The 21,445-nt window shown below is 38.3% G+C and overlaps 1 protein-coding gene across 3 annotated transcripts; it reads left to right on the forward strand.

The window, feature by feature from the left end:
- Nucleotides 1-246: 246 nt before the first annotated feature.
- LOC147230694 (uncharacterized) lies at nucleotides 247-21,445 on the forward strand. Of its 3 annotated transcripts, XM_086154169.1 has the most exons (6): nucleotides 247-511; nucleotides 723-793; nucleotides 10,973-11,255; nucleotides 14,525-14,817; nucleotides 15,756-15,888; nucleotides 17,459-21,445. In XM_086154169.1, the coding sequence occupies exons 3-6, from the start codon at nucleotides 11,072-11,074 to the stop codon at nucleotides 17,476-17,478; spliced, it is 630 nt and encodes a 209-aa protein (XP_086010295.1). In that variant the 5' UTR covers nucleotides 247-511; nucleotides 723-793; nucleotides 10,973-11,071; the 3' UTR covers nucleotides 17,479-21,445. The 3 variants fall into 3 exon arrangements, with proteins under 3 accessions (XP_086010295.1, XP_086010296.1, XP_086010294.1); XM_086154170.1 differs by lacking the exon at nucleotides 723-793; XM_086154168.1 differs by lacking the exon at nucleotides 723-793 and having other exon boundaries at nucleotides 10,998-11,255.

Genomic DNA, 21,445 nt, shown 5'->3' on the forward strand with positions numbered 1-21,445 from the left:
AAAATGTAGGTTATATAGATGCATAGGCAGAAACTGCTTATGAGCTTTGAGGAGGAAAAAAAAAAAAAATCCTGTGCTTTTATTTTGAAAGGTTGAAAAGGCGAATTCCGTATTTTCAGCAGCTAGACACGAAATGCAAAAAAAAAAAAAATCAAACTCACTCACGCGCAAGCACACACACACACACACACACACACACACACACACACACACCGTAAAAGCACCCCTCCCTTCCCTCTCAGCTCTTGCAGGGAGCCCGGGCTGCTGCATCGATGCTCTGCATCATCTGAACATCTCCCTCACAAACCAAGAGGAAAAAAAAAAATACTGACAGAGACTTTTTATTATTCCTCTTTTGGCTGAGCTGCTCAATAAAAGAGGACTGTGAATCAGAATATTTCATTTTTTTCTGCACCCGCACAGCCCCCGAAGACCAGCGTGGGATTGTGTTTCGTCTTCCTCTGCAGACAGAATGAACTTCAGACTGCGTCTTCCTGACGACTAGGACCCGGTGAGACACGTTTATTTCACACACACTCCAGAACCAGATGTGATCTTTGTATTTCCATGTTTGCTCGGACCAGGTAAGATCGTACGGATCGAGATATTTCAATTCCATACCCACAAGGAGTCGGACTTGTTTATTTCACGTTGTCTTTTATCGGGGGATCGTGTGAAACGTGATTTATCTTGAATCGGGCCCATTTCCCTCCCACGACTAGGTGTCGGATTTAACGTGCGACGCCGATGAAGAACGGCTGAAACCTTTTTATTCCCGTTAACCAGAAACCAGGTGAGACCTGCCTATTCAAAAAAACCCTGTCTTTTTTCATTTCAATGCAAACGAACGCAAGGTGATATAAACTCGAAATCATAATAACAGTGGAATTAGAATAAAAAAACCCACGAAAGCGTCTCCTAGCCGGCTGTCAAAGCTTCAATCGGCGTCTAAGGTGGAGATCCCGGGGGGGGGGGGGGGGGTTCGGCCTCCCGTAGGTGGCGCCGCGACGCATTCGATGCGTCGGCGAAGAATCGTAAAGATCCCGAATTTCCCCCCCCGGAGAGCGTTCGCGACAGTTCGGTTTTAGGAATCCGAACGGCAAGTCGGGAAGTCTTGACCCCGAGGGGGGAACGGAAAGACACCATTGACGCGCCGCTCCGTCGGGGAGATTGAAATTGATCGCTTAGAGGTGTAGGATGGGAACTATCGTCGTGAAGTAACGATCTTTGCGTTTTCCACGCCGCTCCGTTTCTCGATCTGTCACGAACGTCACGCCGACGTCGGGAATAATAGGAGAAACCGGCGTCTCGGCGGGAACCCGGGCCAAACTTTGCAGAAAAATACCCTCAGCGCCATCGCCGCTAATTGAATAATTTATTATTCAATTCATGGGCCGACCCACGTTTTTTTTTTTTTTTTTTTTGCTAAAAAGAAAATGCTTCAATAATTCAACGCGTATTTCAGAAAGCTCTTTCAGACATGTGGGACTGTCAAAGCACTGGACATTTTTTTTTTTTTTTTTTTTTTTAGGATCAGTTGAGTTCAGCTGAGCTTCAGCGACTTCGGGCCTCGACGCAGTCGTCCTCGTTTCTGTCTTTCCGTTTCCACGTTTTTGTGTGCGATGAAGACGATGTTAATTATGTATAAAACCCGGCTGCTGCCATGTTGTGCCCCAGATTTTAAGCAGCGTTGGATGGCATGGTATCTTTTAATTCTAGGTGGAACGAGGAGGAGGTTTTCAGAACCGGGTCGTCCACCGCATTATGGCTTCGGTCCTTTTTTTTTTTTTTTATACAAGTATTCAAACACAAAATCACTTATCGAGCCCATTAATTCACAGTATATTCCAAATAAACAGAAATTTACCTGAAAGCTAATTGAACAGCTTTCAGTTAAACGGTTAAACTAAATAATCCTTTTCTTTTTTTTTTTTTTTTTTTAAATGTGAATTTTGATTCAGATTCTGCTGGTGTATCAAAGCTTGCGTTTAATACATTTCTTAAAATTTTTTTAATTGTGACTAACCGTCAAATTCTCGCTCATTTTTGGATTATTGAATTTTCCCGTCATTTCAAATATCAAATAAATTAGCTGCTAATGGTAGCAGCAGGGGCAGCGCCTGACAAAGTGGTTAACAACACCAAAAAAGCTTATTTGTCCTAAATTACCAGAATATATGAACGTGTTTATACATGTTTATAAACAATCGAGCCCCGTCTTGATTCTCCGTGTTTGCACTTCCCTAAAATGGAGACCCGGCGCGATGAAGATCAAGCGGCGGCTCGAAGAAACAAGACACGAGCTCAGCAGGTCCAGGGTTTGACTGACAGGAACGCAGAGCAGGTTTGCAGAAGTCGCAGACAGTTTGGCCGGCGTTAGCTCGCCCTCGGCTGATGTTTTTCCTCCTGGCGGCGGCGTCGGCCTCAGCGGACGGACGAACGCTCCACTTGTTCATTCATCTGTAAAAAACAACAGAAAAAAAAACATTTATTTCCATGTTTCCATGGAGATAAGTCTGCAGAGGCTCTCTGTTATCCAGGTACCGTTCAGGTTCTCATGAAGACCGGACTTCCGGTGCTTTTTGAAGACATTTTGCTTCGCGTCCTTCATCTCTGAAGGCTGCAATGTCTTAAAGAGACGACGCAAGTCCGGTTGCCATGACAACAATGACATATAGACGCTGCGAGATATGAGGTTAATCCAGGGGAATTTCACAGTAAAACCACCTATCTGGTCCCCAAATCCCACTCTGGCTTTCCATATCCCAAGTACACACACACACACACACACACACACACACACACACACAGAGACTCAGTAGTTAAAACATGAGCAGAGGTGGCGCCAAAGGCAGGAGGAAAAGGAAATAAAAGATGAGAAATTGAAAAGTCAATTGATAAATAAAGCTCCCGTATATGAAGGGAAATGAAAGGTTAATAGCAAACCGTTAAAGAAAAAAAAAAAAATAGCGAAATGTCTTTAAATCAGCGGAAAAAATGAATAAATGAAAGTGGTTAGAATAGGTGTAAATAAATAGATCAAATAATAAAATCGATCTAATTATGCATGACTTAAGTTTGTGTTTAAAAATAAAAAAAAAATCTCAAATGGCCTCTTTTGATTTGAGGACGATGCGAACAAAAATCAAAATTAATTTTTTAAAGATAGAATCTGTCGTAGTGATTTTAGGTTCTTAAAATCTGCTGCAGTGATGCAGAGATGAAGGAGGGGAAAACATCGGCCCGTTCCGTATTTCTTTTTTCAATTTTAAAAAGTATTTTCAATCAATATTGAATTTCGAAACTTAAACTTTGTACGGATGATTACAATCAAAATAATCTCAGCAAATTTAAATGATCATTAATGATTTTACAGTTGCCCAAAAAAAAAAAAAAAAAGCCCAAAAATTTAAATATTAAAATTGCAATTTTCATTTTGTTCAGTTACAAACACAAAGTTAAAAAAAATTAAAAATAAAAATAAAATAAAAAAAGTGGCCACCCCTGACCCAATGGGAGATGCACTTTTTTTTTTTTTCTTTTTTTTTTTTTTATTCGATGAAAATCAAAAACGTCAACAAAACTGGAGTTGCGACACGGGCGAGGCATCGCCGCAGTCATTAAGTTGCGGCAGAGCTAAAAACAACAGGCCCTGATGGCCTTAATGGCCTCCTCCTCCGTTCCCGCCGCTGAGATCGCCTGACGCAACCAACGCCGATCTCGCCGCTCGCGGAGGAAGAACAGCTGCAGGTTAATTGTTGCGGGAATCGACCGTTTGAGCTTTTTCTCGCCCTCTTTAAGGAACGTCCAGCTTTTCATTAAAGACTTTTCACCTCGGCTTCGACTCCGCGCGAGAACAATAACCGGGAAAAAAAAGTATCGTCACGGCGAGTTGTTTTTTTTTTTTTTTTTTCCGCTGGTTCGAACCCCGAGCGTTACAAGTTTATGATCTAAATTGAGGTGAGAGAGGTGAAAAATGATAAATTGCCAATTTTAAGTCTGATTCCCTTTCCCAGCTTTTCTACTTTGAAGCAATTCAGAGAACTCATCTGGCAAAAGGGCTGTTTTCCCTGGTGAGCTCTTCCCAAAACTCACTAAATTTACTAAAACTACAATTATTCTGCAGTTTTCCTCAGCAGGTCACGTGATAGATTTCATAATCATGCAAAAATAACATGCGTGAGAACTCACCTGATGAGACGGAAAAACATTTAAAATGTCTTTTTTACTTGAGACGATTGAAAGTTAAGATGAAACTGTGACATTTAGAAGTTGGATAAATGTGTGTTTTATGAGAAATTGAGAGCAAGAGTAGATTTAGATGAAACAACATTGAATATTACCAAAAAACAATTAAGTTTTCAGTGCACAAAATGTGATTGAGAGAAGAACGTCCGATTGTTGGCCATGCAAGTCAGGTCAGGAGCGCATATAATATTCTCTGCATTGTTATGTTCTCAACAAAGTGAGAATATTGTGATAAAGTTCATTATCTTCTGTAATGCAATTACAAAAACAGAAATGTCATACATTCTGGATTTGTTAAAAATCAACTGAAATATTGCAAGTCTTTTATAATTTTAATATTGCTGATTATGGCTTACATCTTATGAAAACTCAAAAATCCTATCTCAAAATATTAGAATATCATGAAAAGGTATTTTTTTGTATTTTTTTAATTGCATTACGGAAGATAAAGAACTTTATCACAATATTCTAATTTTCTGAGACAGAGCTGTATATTTTTTCGGACGTGATCATTTGCTCAAATCCCTTTTCAATTCTACACATTTGTAAATATTCCTAAGAAGGTATTAAATAATTGTTATCACCACTAATGTTAAATTGATGTTTTTTTCCAAATCAAAAATTTCATTTTGGATCCTCAAAAGTTTGTTGAAACTGTTCAGTTAAATGAGTGAATTATAATTGTATTTTAATACATATGAGTTTTGAGGGTCCCGTGACTGCCAAAAAACCCAACAAAAAACAAAAAAAAACTGAAAATAAATAAAATAAAATAAAATAAAATAAAATAAAATAAAATAAAATAAAATAAAATAAAATAAAAATAATCAAAATAACAATAATAATAATAATAATGATAATGATAATAGATATATTTATCGAGCAATTTCCATCAAAGTGCTGTACAAGTAAGAAGGAACATGGTTTTATTCAAAAAATGAATATATAAAGGTGGTGACACAACAAAAAACAGTGTGTGTTACAAAGTGATGCCTGTGAGTCGATGAGGTCGTGCGTCTTTGTCAAAATGTAATAATAGCTTAAAATCGTCATCGCCTCATCCTCACCCTCATCATCATCATCATCTGTTGGAACAGGATTAGCCATTATCTCCATCTTGGCCTTTGGAAATCAAATCTGGGACTGACGGTTATAAACACACTGAATTTTACCACGTGGACGGATTGAATATGACACGGAAACGCGACTAAAACCCCACATCCTGTCCGGGGAAAACCGTTTGCGCCGTGATTTCGCAGAAAATGCAACCCCACCCTGCGGAAAAACAAAAAAAAAATAAGTAAACGAAAAGACAAACCCAACTCAGCTCTTTTCAGATTTTTGGAGCAAAGATGCGTCCGCGGCGTTCGGCGAGCGCGGCGGAGCGGGTCATCGATCGATCGATCGGCGGGTCGTTCGATCAGAAGCTGCACCTTCAGGCCGTCAGATCGATGGGTCTCTGGGCCGAGACGACAAAACCGCATCACAAAGCGATTAAACTCCTGCAGAACGGAAGGAGATTCAAGAATAACTTCAAAACAAAGATAGAGAGATGAGGATCTTGAGAAGGTGCGTTTAAGATATTACCTTTACGTGTCTACTCGCGTAGCATTGATCTTTTAACGTTCATTAATTCTTGAATTAAAAATACCAACTCTTTCCACCTGTCTTGCATTTAAAAAAGAAAATGCAACTTTTCATTTATGTATCTTAAACCCGTTTTTATCTGTACCACCCGAAAAAAGGGAAGTAGACGAAACGTCCCACTTTTAAAGTTACTTCAATAACTAACCGAGTGTAGATTTGTTGGCACAAAGTTACTAAATGTTCTGTACTAGTTTGAGCCGGGTGACCTTCATACTATATAGAATCAGGCGTAATAAACAAATAGGTTGAATTACCTGAATTAATTTGATGTATTAACTAAACCAAGCATTTAAACCATTTTGACTGGGAGAGCCAAAAAAGCCAAATATTTCTAAATATGATTAATTGAGAGCCATGTAGTGTTTTTAACGTATAATAAATTGAATATGTCTTACTTTTAAGATAAGATAAGATAAGAACAACTTTATTTATCCCGAAGGAAATTGTTGTGCCAGAGTTTCAAGCAAAAACATAACAATAATAGCTAATAGTAGGAAGGAGGGAGAATAAGAAATACAATAAAATATATATTTTTATATATATTATATATATAATACATATTATAATCTATATTTTAATGTAACCTCTGGTGCTGCATGGATTTGTTCCAAGTGTCGCTTTATATTTGACCGTTTTATCGATGCAATTTTATCTCTGCATATTAGACATATTAAATATGAGACATATTCCTTTGTCCACGCAGCTGGAATGCATCTTTTACGTTAAAAGGATAATCCGATAAAATTGATTTCTTCACCTTTACAATGACCCGGACGTGCTCGGACGCGGGACATTTATCATCAAATCTAATTTCTGTTTACTTTAAAATGACCCAGTATTATGACGAAATATCACAAGTATTTTAAAATCCATTTTTTTTTTTTTCAACTCAAAATTGTCTGGGAGCCGTTGTTAAATAAATTGTTATAAGTCCTTCTGATTAATTGACAATTGATTTCATATTAAAACCTTCCCTGCTTGTTCCGGTCAGATCATTTATGATTTATTCTAATGTTTTTCTTTCATGGTTAATGTACCAACCCAAACTGAGATGGTATATTTTGTACTTTTATAACTCAAAATAGGAACATGCCGTGATACAGCATTTCCAAGCTAAGGTGTGGATTACCTGGGTCGGTCTCGGCGACGTTGGTCCAGATTTACAAAACTGACTAGAACAACGGAGAAAACAGAGATTTTTAATAGCGTTAGAAAAAGAGAGAAAAAAAAAAGTATTACGGGTCCATGGAAGTGAGTTTTAATCCATCATCCCTCTGGTGACAACCTTTGTTGGACCAATTATTTAAGCTTTTTTGGAGGAAATTAAATGTAACATTGAGTAATTGTCAGATGAACACTCCTCTCGCTCTGGAGTAATTATATTGTTGAAATAAAAGAACATCTGACTTGCTGCCAAATCATATCTCATAGCTGTTCTTAATCCAGATTTATATTTTGTCATGACGCATGTTTCACTGACACTGGGATGCCAAATACCGCAGTTCTTTATTACACACTAAAAGTTCTGATAACTTATAATAAAATGTATATTATCATAGACTGCCTGGTGACATTTTTAATGTGATAAATGTCATTTTAAGATACGATATGGATAAACTTTATTGATCCCCATCGGGGAAATTTCTTTTATCACAGCAGTGTAACAGTTATAATGTCAAAAAAAAGAGGAAATAAATAGGAATATAAATATAAATAAAAAGGCAGAAGACAGCAAGACAAAAAAAAAAAAAAAAAAACAATGTTCAAAAGTTATTTACCTTTTTCATGAATAAACATCCCAGTATTATTGCATGGCTCGCAGTTCTAAAACCGTCTTTTCGACATTTTTTTTTTTTTTTCCCATAATATGTCGTAATGCAGGTTGAATTTCAATTTGTAAGGCAGAAAAGAGTGAGACTGGGCTTGGATTACATTGCAGCAGTTTCAATGTTCTCTCTCAAAACTCCCGACGTTCAGTCTGGAGGTAATATTTAATAAAATATTTAATAAAAGACGGAAATCATACCGCGACCGGGGTCATCTTCTTTGTTTTGGATATTAGTGCAATATTTTAGCAACTAAGCAGGTTTGCAACACTAATAACAATCCATTCATGATAACTATGTTGATTAAATCCAATTCTGCAACTGTATTCATTAAAATGATCAAAACCATTAGTCAGAGAACATTAAACTCTGGTGATCTCGACATAAAAAAAAGGATCAAAATAGAGGAGTCACTTCCTTATTGAAATATTTAGAACAATAACAATAACAATGAAGAATACATAATATTATTAATAATAATGGATACATACACATAGACATTTTCAGAATTAATTAATTTATAGCCGTTATATAATTATAAATATATAATGATAATATTATATTATTATCAATATCATTTATGATAGATAGATAGATAGATAGATAGATAGATAGATAGATAGATAGATAGATAGATAGATAGATAGATAGATAGACAATTTATTATAGAATATATATTTATTGTTTATTACATTTATTATAGACAATATTGATTTGAAGTGCAAACTCTCTGTTTGCACAATTTGAAAATGAATTGATAAAAAAATGAAAAGGTAATTAAATATGTATAACAAATGACAAATAGCTGTGAAAAATGTTTGGTCTGCAACAGCAAGTTAACTGTTTTCCCAGCTTTAGTTTTTTAATATATGAACCAGTATAATAAATTTTGAAAATATGATTTTTGTCGTGGCACAAAGAAGCGATTTGCATTGTGAACTGAAACCCCTGCTGTTTTTAACCTTTGAATGTATTAAAAAAAAAAAACTTGAAAAACAAAGAATAATCGATTTGATGCAAATTTTAATGCATTTATTGTAACTAGATTGCGACGGGAATACTTTCCCCCAGAGAAACAAGGGAGAAGTCATTTTCGGAGTGAAAACCCCCGCAAAATGATGTAATAAGCGTGAACTCTATTCTTTGAGCACGTGTGAACGAGACAATGAATGGTTGCACGTCTCACCACCGGCCACGGCTCCCCTGCCAACCTTAATTACATAATGAATTTGATTTCTTCGGTCAGATAACATTTTGAGCGCAACGAAGTCCCGCAACGCCGGACAGTTTTATCGGCCTGTAAGTTGTCGTTGAGGATTAAACGCGCCGGTCTTCCATGAAGACCCTAAACAGATTATCAACGCAGTATTTGGTCATTTATCTTTTTTATCGTATCTCCACTGCAGCCGTACAGATGTTGACATTCACATGACATTCGCAAAACAGCAGCACCGACTGGGCTCCGCTTTGTAGCTCGCTGTAAAAACAAATATCAAATATACGGCTTGCGTAGCATTTTATTGGAGAACAAAATAACCGAATTCTCGTCGAAATCTTCTTGTCTCGGCAACCGGACTTGAATTTCACCCCTCACAATGACCCATGGGGAGTTTGTAAATATAACTGCCAGGTATTTGGGCGGGTCTGGGTTAAATGGAAAAAAATACACGCAAAAACGCCCGGGCGCAAGATGGAGAATGTGGTGTTTGTCGTCACTTGAGCCGAGGATTGCGACGACATCGGAGAGACCGAACAACCTCTGCACAGGAGAGCCTCCGCTTCAGGAAAGGACTCGGCGGTCCGTCTGCACCCGAAGGACGAGGGACGTTCGGTTGAAGGCGGCAAAGTTCGTATTCTGACCGGAGAAGACGGACGGTTGGAGAGACGAGTCCAAGAAGCCGAAAACCATCTCTGAACAGAAGAGGGGCCTCAGACGCGACCTTTCACAAACGTGCAACGCCGTACCGGGATCGATACCAAGACGGATTTGAACGCACGGATCAGGACCGATATTAGACCGATATATTAAATATTAGACAAATGTTGGACAAATTCCTTTGTCCACGCAGCCTTGAATGCACCTTTTCCGCTCGGACGCCATTGGTTCCCGACCCGTGAAATTTATCATCAAATCTAATTTCTGTTTACGCACGGATCAGGACCTTCTGCAGCCTCCAAACAACCAGGAAAGACCCGACGCCGTACACGAGTTTAGCAACATGTTTCACTCTTGTTTACCTTTTCACAATCCAATCCAGTTGATTCCACTAAGTTGCTCCACAAACGGCACCTCCGTTAGCATAACAAGCCCTCCTTACACCCAGTTTCTGCACATCAACTCTTCCACTTCCATAACGAGCCTTCTAAAGCCGTCCAAAAACCTGGCAGTTTTATTCAGAAACTCCTAAAAGGTCATCAGAACTGAAGAAACCTCTGGGATGAAATGTCTTCGGGTGAAGAAATTCAAGTCTGGTTGCCCCAACTAGAAGATTTCAAAGAGTTTAGATCAAGGGTGGGCAAAGTTTTTGGCTCAAGGGCCGCATTGACCTCAAGATACGATATATGTAAAAAAAAAACAAAAAAAAAACGCATTTTTTAACAGTACATATCAGACTCGTCTGACATTTGCTTTGAAAATAAAACCAGCTTGGTTTTGAAGGCTCTGACGTTTGCTTGCATTTCATGCACAAACTGTTATTTCCCTTTTAGCTTCACCTGCAGCTCATTCACGCGTGTCAGTATGTCCACAGTAAAGGCTAAATAACAAAGCTCAGTAAAAAAAAGTAGCTGCAAAAATGAAATAATCTCCTATTTGAGCTCCCACGTTTATTGATCCGATAATTAAATCATCCACATCAAGAATTCTGTACCGATCTTTGGCGGGCCGGATTAAAAAGACCAACGGGCCGGTTGTGGCCCGCGGGCCGTAGTTTGACCGCCACTGGTTTAGATAGACTTTTAGAAGAATCATGAAAAAAAAAACATTTTGACGAGTTCTTATTTAGGTATTTATTTATTTCAGTATTTAGCATTTGCTGCAAAAAATTTTTCTGAGCGGAGTCACCTAGCACAACTTAACTACTTGGATATTATTAGAAACGACAAATGAGATGTTTCTGTGTGTGTGTGTGTGTGTCGTCATGGTCTTCAATCTCAAGATATATTCAGAGTTACGAACAAAATTTAAAGGGATAAACACAAAATATTTTGTGTTCAGACCCAGTTTTCCTTCTGATGTGTTTTAACTCCAGGGGTTTCCTGTTCACCCTGTTTCAGACCCGGCCGGCCTTTCGCTTCTCACCCGCCGTTCACCTTCGCCAGCGACCTCCGACCTCCACCTTCTGCCCGGCATGGCCGAGCCACAGCAACCGGACCAGGCGGCCCTCGACCAGCAGGACGGAGACGCCGCCGCCGCCGCCGCCGCCGCCGCCGCCGCCGTCACATCTCAACCGGCCAGCGGTGAACAGCAATCGACGGACGACAAACAATCCGCCGTGGATCACCTGACGGTGACCGACGACAACACGGAGGCGGGTAAATAAGAATAAGAACAACTTTATTTATCCCGAAGGAAATGTTGTGCCAGAGTTTCAAGTAAAAAACATAGCAATAATATATAAACTGCTCCAAAAAAATAAAGGGAACACTTGAACAACACAATGTAACTCCGAGTCAATCACACTTCTTTGAAATCCTAGTGTTTTGACTTGTTTTAAGGACATTACATCAAAGTTGGATCAGCCTGGAGTTTGTTTTTACATTTTAATTTGGAGTGTGATTCCTAATCCAGACCTCCATGGGTTGATACAATTGATTTCCATTGATCGGTTTTGTGTGATTTTGTTGTCAGCACATTCAACTGTGTAAAGAGCAAAGTATTTCATAAGAATATTTCATTCATTTAGATCTAGAATGTGTTTTTTAAGTGTTCCCTTTATTTTTTTGAGCAGTGTAATAGTAGGAAGGAGGGAGAATAAGAAATACGACCATAAAGTGTCAAAGTCAAGGCTATAAAGTGTTTTAAGGTCTTAAACGAACCCTTCTCGCTTCTGACGTCCCATTTGTCGTTTCTAAATTCTTATATCGATGATTTCCCAGAACATTCCCCGATGAGCGAGCGTTTGTCGACAGCGGCGAGGAATAATTTTTCTAGCTTTCTGCCTCGGGGTCGGAAAAAGAGAGAAAGCGTGGGAAGCGACGGGCGAAGGAGGAGGGACGGGTTGGATCACAAATAATCTCATACTAATAACATCATCAGGGGTAACAGATACACGCTTCTGGCAGATATGAAATAATAATAGTTTTTATATTCCTAAATTAAATGATGAAACAATGGATTGGAAGTTGCAAAATGACAAAGTCCAGAGACTCTGGAGAGGATGTGAGGTTGCTATCATTCACTAATGAATGGACATAAATGCAGACAGGATAGGAAAGAGTGGGTCGAATCAGCAAAGCGGGATCTCCCTCAGCGGAGGAAGCCGACGGCGAGCCGAGATCCAGCTAGAAGCTTCTCTCTTTTTTCAAGATGGCGCCGGAAGACGGCAGCTCATGTCGCTGCAGCTCCGAGTCCAGCGGCGGGCAAACTACGGCCCGCGGGCCACAACCGGCCCGTTGGTCTTTTGAATAGTTAAGATGTGCTAAGTAGCTCCGTGCAGAAAAAAAAAAATTCTGTAGCAAATGCTAAATACTGAAATAAATAAATACCAAAATAAGAACTGTTCAAAATGTTTTTTTTCATGATTCTTCTAAAAGTCTATCTAAACCAGTGGCGGGCAAACTACGGCCCGCGGGCCACAACCGGCCCGTTGGTCTTTTTAATCCGGCCCGCCAAAGATCGGTACAGAATTCTTGATGTGATATGATTGACTGATCGGATCAATAAACGTGGGAGCTCAAATAGGAGATTATTTCATTTTTGCAGCTACTTTTTTTTTACTGAGCTTTGTGATTTAGCCTTTACTGTGGACATACTGACACACGTGATTGAGCTGCAGGTGAAGCTACAAGGGAAAAAACAGTTTGTGCATGAAATGCAAGCAAACGTCAGAGCCTTCAAAACCAAGCTGGTTTTATTTTCAAAGTAAATGTCAGACGAGTCTGATATGTACTGTTACAAAATGAGGTTGTTTTTTTTTTTTTATATATATCTTATCTTGTGGTCAATGCGGCCCTTGAGCCAAAAACTTTGCCGACCCCTGTATCTTTTTATTTACGCTGTGTATTTATCTGGGTTTTTTTTTTTTTTGTCTAGCTATATCCCGTCTCCTGCCTTTCTATTTATACTTATATTTATTTTTTATATTCATTCCCTTTTTTTTTTTTCTCTCTTACATAACCGTTACACTGCTGTGACGAAGTCATTCTTGTAACGTTTATCCCAAAAAGGAAGATTTTAAGCCTTTTTTAAAAGAGTCGTCGTCTTCCCACGCTAAACCCTGTCCTAGTATCTTTTTATTTTCGCTGTCTATTTATCTTTGTTTTGTTTTTTTTTAGTCTAGCTATATCCCGTCTTCTGCCCTTCTATTTATACTCATATTTATTTTCATATTTATTCCCTTTTTTGTTTTTCTCTGACATAACCGTTCCACTGCTGTGACAAAGGAATTCTTGTTACCAAAATCTCAAAAAGGAAGATTTTAAGCCTTTTTTAAAAGAGTCGTCGTCTTCACGCGCCCAACCCTGTCCAAGTATCTTTTTATTTCCGCTGTCTGTTTATCTATGTTTTTTTTTTTTTTTGTCTAGCTTTATCCCGTCTTCTGCCTTTCTATTTACACTTAGATTTATTTTCATATTTATTTCCTATTTTTTTTCTCTCTGACACAACTGTTACACTGCTGTGACGAAGGAATTCTTGTTACATTTATCCCAAAAAAGAAGATTTTAAGCCTTTTTTTAAAAGAGTCGGCGTCTTCCCACGCTAAACCCTGTCCAAGTATCTTTTTATTTCCGCTGTCTGTTTATCTGTTTTTTTTTTGTCAAGCTATATCCCGTCTCCTGCCTTACTATCTATACTTATATTTCATATTTATTACCTTTTTTTTTCTCTCTGACATAACCGTTACACTGCTGTCACAAAGTCATTCTTGTAACGTTTATCCCAAAAAGGAAGATTTTAAGCTTTTTTTTTTTAAAGAGTCGCGTCTTCCCACGCTAAACCCTGTCCAAGTATCTTTTTTATTTCCGCTGTCTATTTATCTATGTTTTTTTTTTTGTCTAGCTTTATCCCGTCTTCTGCCTTTCTATTTACACTTAGATTTATTTTCATATTTATTTCCTATTTTTTTTCTCTCTGACACAACTGTTACACTGCTGTGACGAAGGAATTCTTGTTACATTAATCCCAAAAAAGAAGATTTTAAGCCTTTTTTTAAAAGAGTCGGCGTCTTCCCACGCTAAACCCTGTCCAAGTATCTTTTTATTTCCGCTGTCTATTTATCTGTTTTTTTTTTGTCAAGCTATATCCCGTCTTCTGCCTTACTATTTATACTTATATTTCATATTTATTACCTTTTTTTTTCTCTCTGACATAACCGTTACACTGCTGTAACAAAGTCATTCTTGTAACGTTTATCCCAAAAAGGAAGATTTTAAGCTTTTTTTTTTTTAAAGAGTCGCGTCTTCCCACGCCCAACCCTGTCCAAGTATCTTTTTTATTTCCGCTGTCTATTTATCTATGTTTTTTTTTTCAGTCTAGCTATATCCCGTCTTCTGCCTTTCTATTTATTTCTTAAAAAAGTCGTCGTCTTCCGGCGCCGCGTCCCCGCGACGCGTCCGAACCCACCAGGTATATTTCATTCCAGTTAACGGCGTCGGACCGGTAAAGGCTGAAAGTCCCACCCTGGTGGCGTCGGTGTCGCCGAAGCTGCAAGCCAAACCGGGCGGCCACCCCAACGGTCGGCCTCGCCTGGGTAGCCGATCCGGCTCGCTGGCGGCCGGCTCGCCTCGGCCCTCGCTCACTCGCCAGCCCAGCGCCAACATGGAGGGCGCGGCGGTGGACGGGACGAAGCCCAGAGACTACCTGATCCTCGCCATCCTGTCCTGCTTCTGCCCGCTGTGGCCCATCAACATCGTGGCGCTCACCTTCTCCGTGATGGTACCCAGGAATTATCTCGTTTGACCTTTTACGTCGAGAAAATTAACGCAAATGTTAGCCGCGTATCCAGAAATCCGATTTTGAGCATTTCCTCATTTTGAAATAAATGTAAGATAAGAACAACTTTATTAGTCCCGAGGAAATTGTTGTGCCAGAGTTACAGAAAATATAACAGTGATAAATATTAAAAAGAAAAGGCAGAATTAGAAATAAAATAAACTATAAACTATAAAGTGTCTCAGTGAAACTATAAAGTGTCTTAGTAACAAGTGTGGTAAGGAGTGCACAATAGTATGATGAAAGGAAAAAAAAGGAATAGTATGATAAAAGGAAAAAACTCACTTTATCTACAATTCGATCCTACTGCAGGATATAAACATAAAATGTACTTATCTTAAAATTTTTTAAAAAACATAGTTATTATATAGAACAAGAGGAATCCAAAAATGCTATATATGTATAATCCCAATTTATATTTTCCTTCTCACACCATTAGATTGTGTCATTCCACATGTTAGGATACAGAAAAACAAAATGCGGTTAGCATCTAATCAGACGTGCAGTATTTACAGATAAATGCAGTATTAAAGAAGCAAAATAATTTTATTTTTTTTATTTTTTTTAATAGCTAGTGCAAGTAAAAGTGGATAAGATATGACATTTCTATAACATCATAAATAAATAGGGAAATTTAACTTCCAAATAATTAATTGTGCTGATAATAATAATGATTGATAATTAATAACTCTTTGTGTAGCTTATCACAACTTTCTGTGGAGTGAAAGAATTTATAAATTGAAATAATCAGGTTATAGCCACATCATTATGTAATAATATAATAACTGCAAAAACAACATTTGACGAGTTTTGTTTCCAAACGTAGCAGATCATGGTTTAACGACTTTATTTTCTCATTTTCTTCTTCTTCTGGTTTCCAGTCCAGAAACAGTTTGCAGCAAGGAAATGTTGACGGCGCTCGCCGTTTAGGCCGCAACGCCATGGTTCTCTCCGTGGTCTCCATCTTGGGAGGGATCGCCATCATCGCTGCAGCCATCGCTCTCAACAGAGGACGTGAGTACTGTCATCTTTTTGGTTGATTCAGCTTGAAGATTTTGATTTTTAAAATGTGCATTTCTCCATACTGACTTTATTTATTCATTTCTTTGATTGTAAAATACTCCTGTTTTCCGTTCCGAATTTTTAAATATATTGATGGGAATTGACAATAACGCAAAATATATATTTACAGACGCCCCGAGTTGAGTTTTGAAATATCAGAAAGATTCAATAGGCATGTAAGACGACCTGTAGAACTGATTTATTAATGTGAGAAAAGAATCTTCTATCATTCTTGAATCTTTGGGATTATTTGTCTTTATTATTGTTTATTGTGTCACATAATATTAAGGTGGATTTTATAACTCATTTATTAATTTCAATATAAGGCCTCATAGTGTCAGAGCCAACATTCTAAAGGCTAAACTAAGAGATGGTGGTTTTTATGATAGCTTTATCTTTAATGAAACAATAGAAAATTCAGACTTTGCTGTTGTTTACCGCCAACACAAAGTGCTAAATCAGCCGAATTTGGTCAAAGACTCTTCGGAAGGGCAAAATAATTTCCAAGAAGTACATTTTTCTTTTGTTTTAGTGTAAAGGAGGAAAACAGGTAAATTATACAAATCTGTATATGTAATGAACTGTTCCTCTACAAAAATAAATGATGAATTAATATTAAAATTTAATGTAAAAAGAATTCATGGAATTACACCCTAAAAATATTGTTGAGTTAAAAGAGAAAATTTTGTCACTGTGGGAAAATTTCCCACTAGAATTTATTAGAAAATGGATTGTTAGCATGTATAAGAGGAGGTTTACTGTTTACAAGGCTAATGGGGGCTAATCTGGTTGTTAAATCAATCTTTTTAATTTTCCCGTGTTTTTTTTTTTTGGTATTGTTTTTGTGGTTTTTGCAGAAATGAGAAAAGAAAAGATTATTTTAATTATTTTCTTCATCAAAAAATATTTTTATTTTCAAATTTTGTTGCAAGAAAAATTTGCAAAGTTGATTTTTCATTTTTTTTTCCTTTTCTTTTTGAAACTCACTTTAAAAAAAAAAAAAAAAAAACAGATGCACGTGACAAAAAAAAAACACGCGGGTCGCACTAACACAGCGATTTGATTTCACCGCGAGTCTGAGATCCCTGGTGTAAAAGAAAGATCTGTAGCTCTGCAGTGCAAAGCGAAGCTCAGGGATGAGGCTGCAAAACCAGAGAAGGGGCTGATATTCAGCCACCTGCCTGAACGGCACAGAATCGTAGATCTGTTTGGAGGAGGGATGATTAAAAACCATAGAGACGGGCAAACCCACGCAAAAAAAAAAAAAAAAAAAAAAAAAAACCCTTAATGGATAAATTAATTTCCAGCCCGGCTTCCTTGAACAAATGAGATTCAGAGCGATCTCTCCATCCTGCATGGAAATAAAGTGAAACGCTCCTTAAATTTGCGTCTGGCAAGATCAGCGTGGCCATTTCTGACTTTAAACACACAGAAAAACAAACCTGCATCTAAATGCACCACCTGGATCCGAGGTGAATAACAATCCTAACGTTTTTTTTCTTCCTCGTCCCTCCCCTTTTAGTGATATTAAAATCTGGATAACAATCCGGAGTGTTTACACCCCCTGCCGCCTCCTCGACCCTCCGACCTGCTGCTGCTCTGCACCGGATCAAAAACCAAGTGAAAATCTGTTCCCACCCTTTGCTGTTGTTTCTTGCTGCACGCTGTTGAAGAGCATGGACTGCCTGACGCTCCACCGCCGACACGCCGTCCGGATCCTCACCGGGAAAAATGGACGGATCGCAGATGCTGATCTTATCGTTTATGCACAGTTACATCTCTTCCTTACTCCTTTTTTTTTTTTTTTTTCCTCCCCCTCCCATCTGAACCTGTGTTGTCATAGAAACAGACTTCTGTCTCTTTGAAAATGGGAAAGTTCATCATCGCTGTTCTTGGTTACAAAACTGGATGATTCATTTTTATTTTTTTTTTTGTCTTTCTGATGCCAAAAAGTCAAAAAAAAAAAAAAAAAAAAAAAAATTGCTCAACTATAACTGAAAGATGCTGCTGCTGCTGAACTAGTTCCAAATGGAAGGAAATGAAAAGACAAGCATGTGAGGAGAGAAAAAAAAAGAAAAAAAAGAAGAAAACGACGCGAAGAATCTTCCCGTTTTCTGCAAGAGATATCCAGATATCGAGCGGATGAACGACAAGAAACGGAAAAGAGTAAATGGCTGCTTAGAGGTTAGAGAGAAACCGAATTACAGCCTCTCCGTTTGCTGAGCTGCAGCTTCATTAAAGTAGCGTGTTTGTGATTGTTAGCGTCCCCGACGGCTGCGCGGAAAACAAAGAGTTAATATAGCGTGATTTTTTTTTTTTTTTTTTTTTTTTTGCCATTTGGGACCAGACTCTTTACAGTTTACATTTCTCCAAAAAAAAAAAAAAAAAAAAAAAAAAAAAAAAAGAATGCAAGGAGCAGGGACTCTCATCACCCGTAACCATGACGACCGTGAGTTTCCCCATCCGTTTCCCCCTAAACAGCTGCTGTTTCTTCTATCCGTGATGTTTTTAACTGTAAAAAAAATCCTAATTAATACATCAACACGGTTAGGTATTGAATAATATAAGCTGGATATTCTGACTTACCTCAACAAAGATCTAACTTTTATGATATTATCAGCGGCTATCTATTCTGTTATCATGGCTTGCCATTGCAATATTTAAACACAGAGATTTAAGATTTTATACAGTATGTTATTACCGAATCAGAAATGATCTTACACATATTGTACACCCAGAGAAAGTGTTATAAATGGTTAAGCCATTTAGAATCAGGATGGATGGATGGATGGAGCTGCATGTGAAGTCCCGCCTCTTTCCACAGGGCTGAAAATAGAAAATCTTTCCCTAAAATATTTGACTTAACTTTGTTTCCCTCTAAAAAGCTTGCACATTTCAATTGCTCTGCGGTCGGAGGAAGCACTCCGAGCGTTCGTCGAACAATAATTTGTATAATAATAATAAATCATTTCGCTATCGACTTCTCACCTTTACACAAAACGCACCTTCATCATCCTAAAATACACCCAGAAGCCGACGTGGTAGAGTTTCTGCTCCTTTGCTTGGCCTGACGCGATCTCTTCTTTTGACCTTTGACCTCCAGCTGATGTCGAATTCATTCGAACCCTGCAAAAAATGTTTCGCACCGGCGTGCTCTTTCGCGCGCTCTTCGGCTGTCGTTAAACAAACGAAAGATCTTTTACGGCGAGATAAAACTAAGCTTTCACACAAACGGACGATGTCGGGAAACTAATGTTCTAAACTCGGGCCTCCGTCTCCTAAAGTATTACCCCGTGCATGTTTCGAGTATTTACTACAGAATGCTTTTACATACAACTGTAGCCTCATTTTGCAGGACAGCTGACTGGGTAGCACTTTGTATATAAATAGTGACAAATTTTACAGTGTTTTGCCCAGTGAAGATTTCTCCTCTTCTCTTTGTCTAAGACACGTGACTGAGAGCCTTTGTATTTTTAGACAACGTCGCCGCAAAGCTCGACGGCGAGATCGGATTTACCCCGAGGGACATTTAGGATTCGCGAAACGGGAAACGTCATTTGAAAATGTCAATGTTTTTTTTCCAACATATGAATTCTCATGGGTGGCGCGGCGACGCCTCACCCCCTTTCCGCGTCCCCAAAATGCAGCATGCGGAGGGTTCACTCTTTTTCATGTCATATATACGTATAAATATATATACTGCTCCAAAAAATAAAGGGAACACTTGAACAACACAATGTAACTCCAAGTCAATCACACTTCTTTGAAATCCTAGTGTTTTGACTTGTTTTAAGGACATTACATCAAAGTTGGATCAGCCTGGAGTTTGTTTTTACACTTTAATTTCGAGTGTGATTCCTAATCCAGACCTCCATGGGTTGATACAATTGATTTCCATCGATCGTTTTTGTGTGATTTTGTTGTCAGCACATTCAACTGTGTAAAGAGCAAAGTATTTCATAAGAATATTTCATTCATTTAGATCTAGGATGTGTTTTTTAAGTGTTCCCTTTATTTTTTTGAGCAGTGTATATATGACATATGAATGAGAGGGTTAATGGTCGCGTGTCTCTTTACGCGGTTCGGCTCCAACCTTTAACCACCCATTTTGCCTCCGCGTCACTTTATGAATCTAGTAATAGTACACTCACTCTGAATTTAATTATTAACCGCTTCACAATCGTTTCCCGTGACGCCGATCATCCTTTAGGTGAAACCCGTTCCGTCACATGAGCGCGGCGAACGAAGCGGGACGCGTCTAAACCTCGGCAAAGTCGTGTTTGTTGTCAAAGGTGAGGGAGGAGGCGGCGGTAACGCCTCCCACGCTGTATGTAGCATGCCTGTTTAATCACATTATGCAACCCCGGCCTGAAGACAGTGCGAATGCTTCCCTACCTTTATTCTATTTATCTTTTTTTTTTTTCCTATGGTTGTGAACAGTTTTGTATGAAACCTGCTTGCGCTACCTCTCAGAGTTGCCTACAGTGATCCATCCACTTTCTCCTCACTTTTGTTTCACTGTACCGACTGTTAAATCTCTCGCGTCGTCGCTCGCTCTCGAGCCTCCCGTTGTCGACGACGACGACGACGGCATCCCGCGCGTCCGTCCGTACAGCCACGTTTTCTATCCGCCGACGCGAAAATCTTATTTTGTATTAACATCTCCGGTGAAAAGTCCCTAATGCTAATTTACTTGTTAATTTTTTTCAAAAAAAAAAAAAAAGCAAAGGATGTTTTTTTTTTTTTTTTTTGAGGTCCTGTCGTCACATCTGAAAGTTTATAGCAAAAAAAAAAAAAAAAAAAACGACTAAAATTTGACCTCAGTTATTCTTCTTTACAACTTGCTATTTTTTTTTTAAATAATGCTAGTTTAGAATATTTGGTAAAATGATGAAAATTATAAAACGATGTTTATGGGATTCTTTGATTTGTAAAAGTGCCGTCAACAAGTCAACAAGTTTACTGCCTTTCAGTCACGTGACCTTTTTAAAAGTCCGCATAGATAAAACTAGAATAAAACAAAAATTGAATAAGACTAGATCTACCCTTCACAGCATTTAAAACACAAAAACATCTGATATACTTTTCCCATTTTTTTTTTTTTTTAATTTTCTCACATCCTCGCCGTTTCTTCAGTTCGACTGTAAGAGCTCTTTTTTGACACCTGATCTTTGTATTTTTTATATTTCTACTCTCTTTTGTATTCACATGGTAACCTACTGTTTATAACGCTCTCTATATAACCCGCTTCCTCAACGCTTTATTTACTTTCAAAACAAACAAACAAACAAACAAAAAAAAAAAAAAAAAAAGAGGCCAGTGAGCATGAATCCCGTCGGCCGTGTTTATCGATCGCTATCTCCTGACACCGAGCTCTTTCTGTGCCTGTGCATGCCTTCAACTGAATGAGTCAAGGGTGTACACAATACATTTATCACACACAGTATTGATCGTGATGTTGAGTATTTGATCATGTTTGAAGGGAATAAATCCCAGTTAAATACCAAAA

Source organism: Fistularia commersonii, chromosome 10 (genome assembly GCF_037954325.1).
Source record: "Fistularia commersonii isolate RoL2024-O1a breed Wild chromosome 10, RoL_Fcom_v1.0, whole genome shotgun sequence".
NCBI classification, from domain to species: domain Eukaryota; kingdom Metazoa; phylum Chordata; class Actinopteri; order Syngnathiformes; family Fistulariidae; genus Fistularia; species Fistularia commersonii.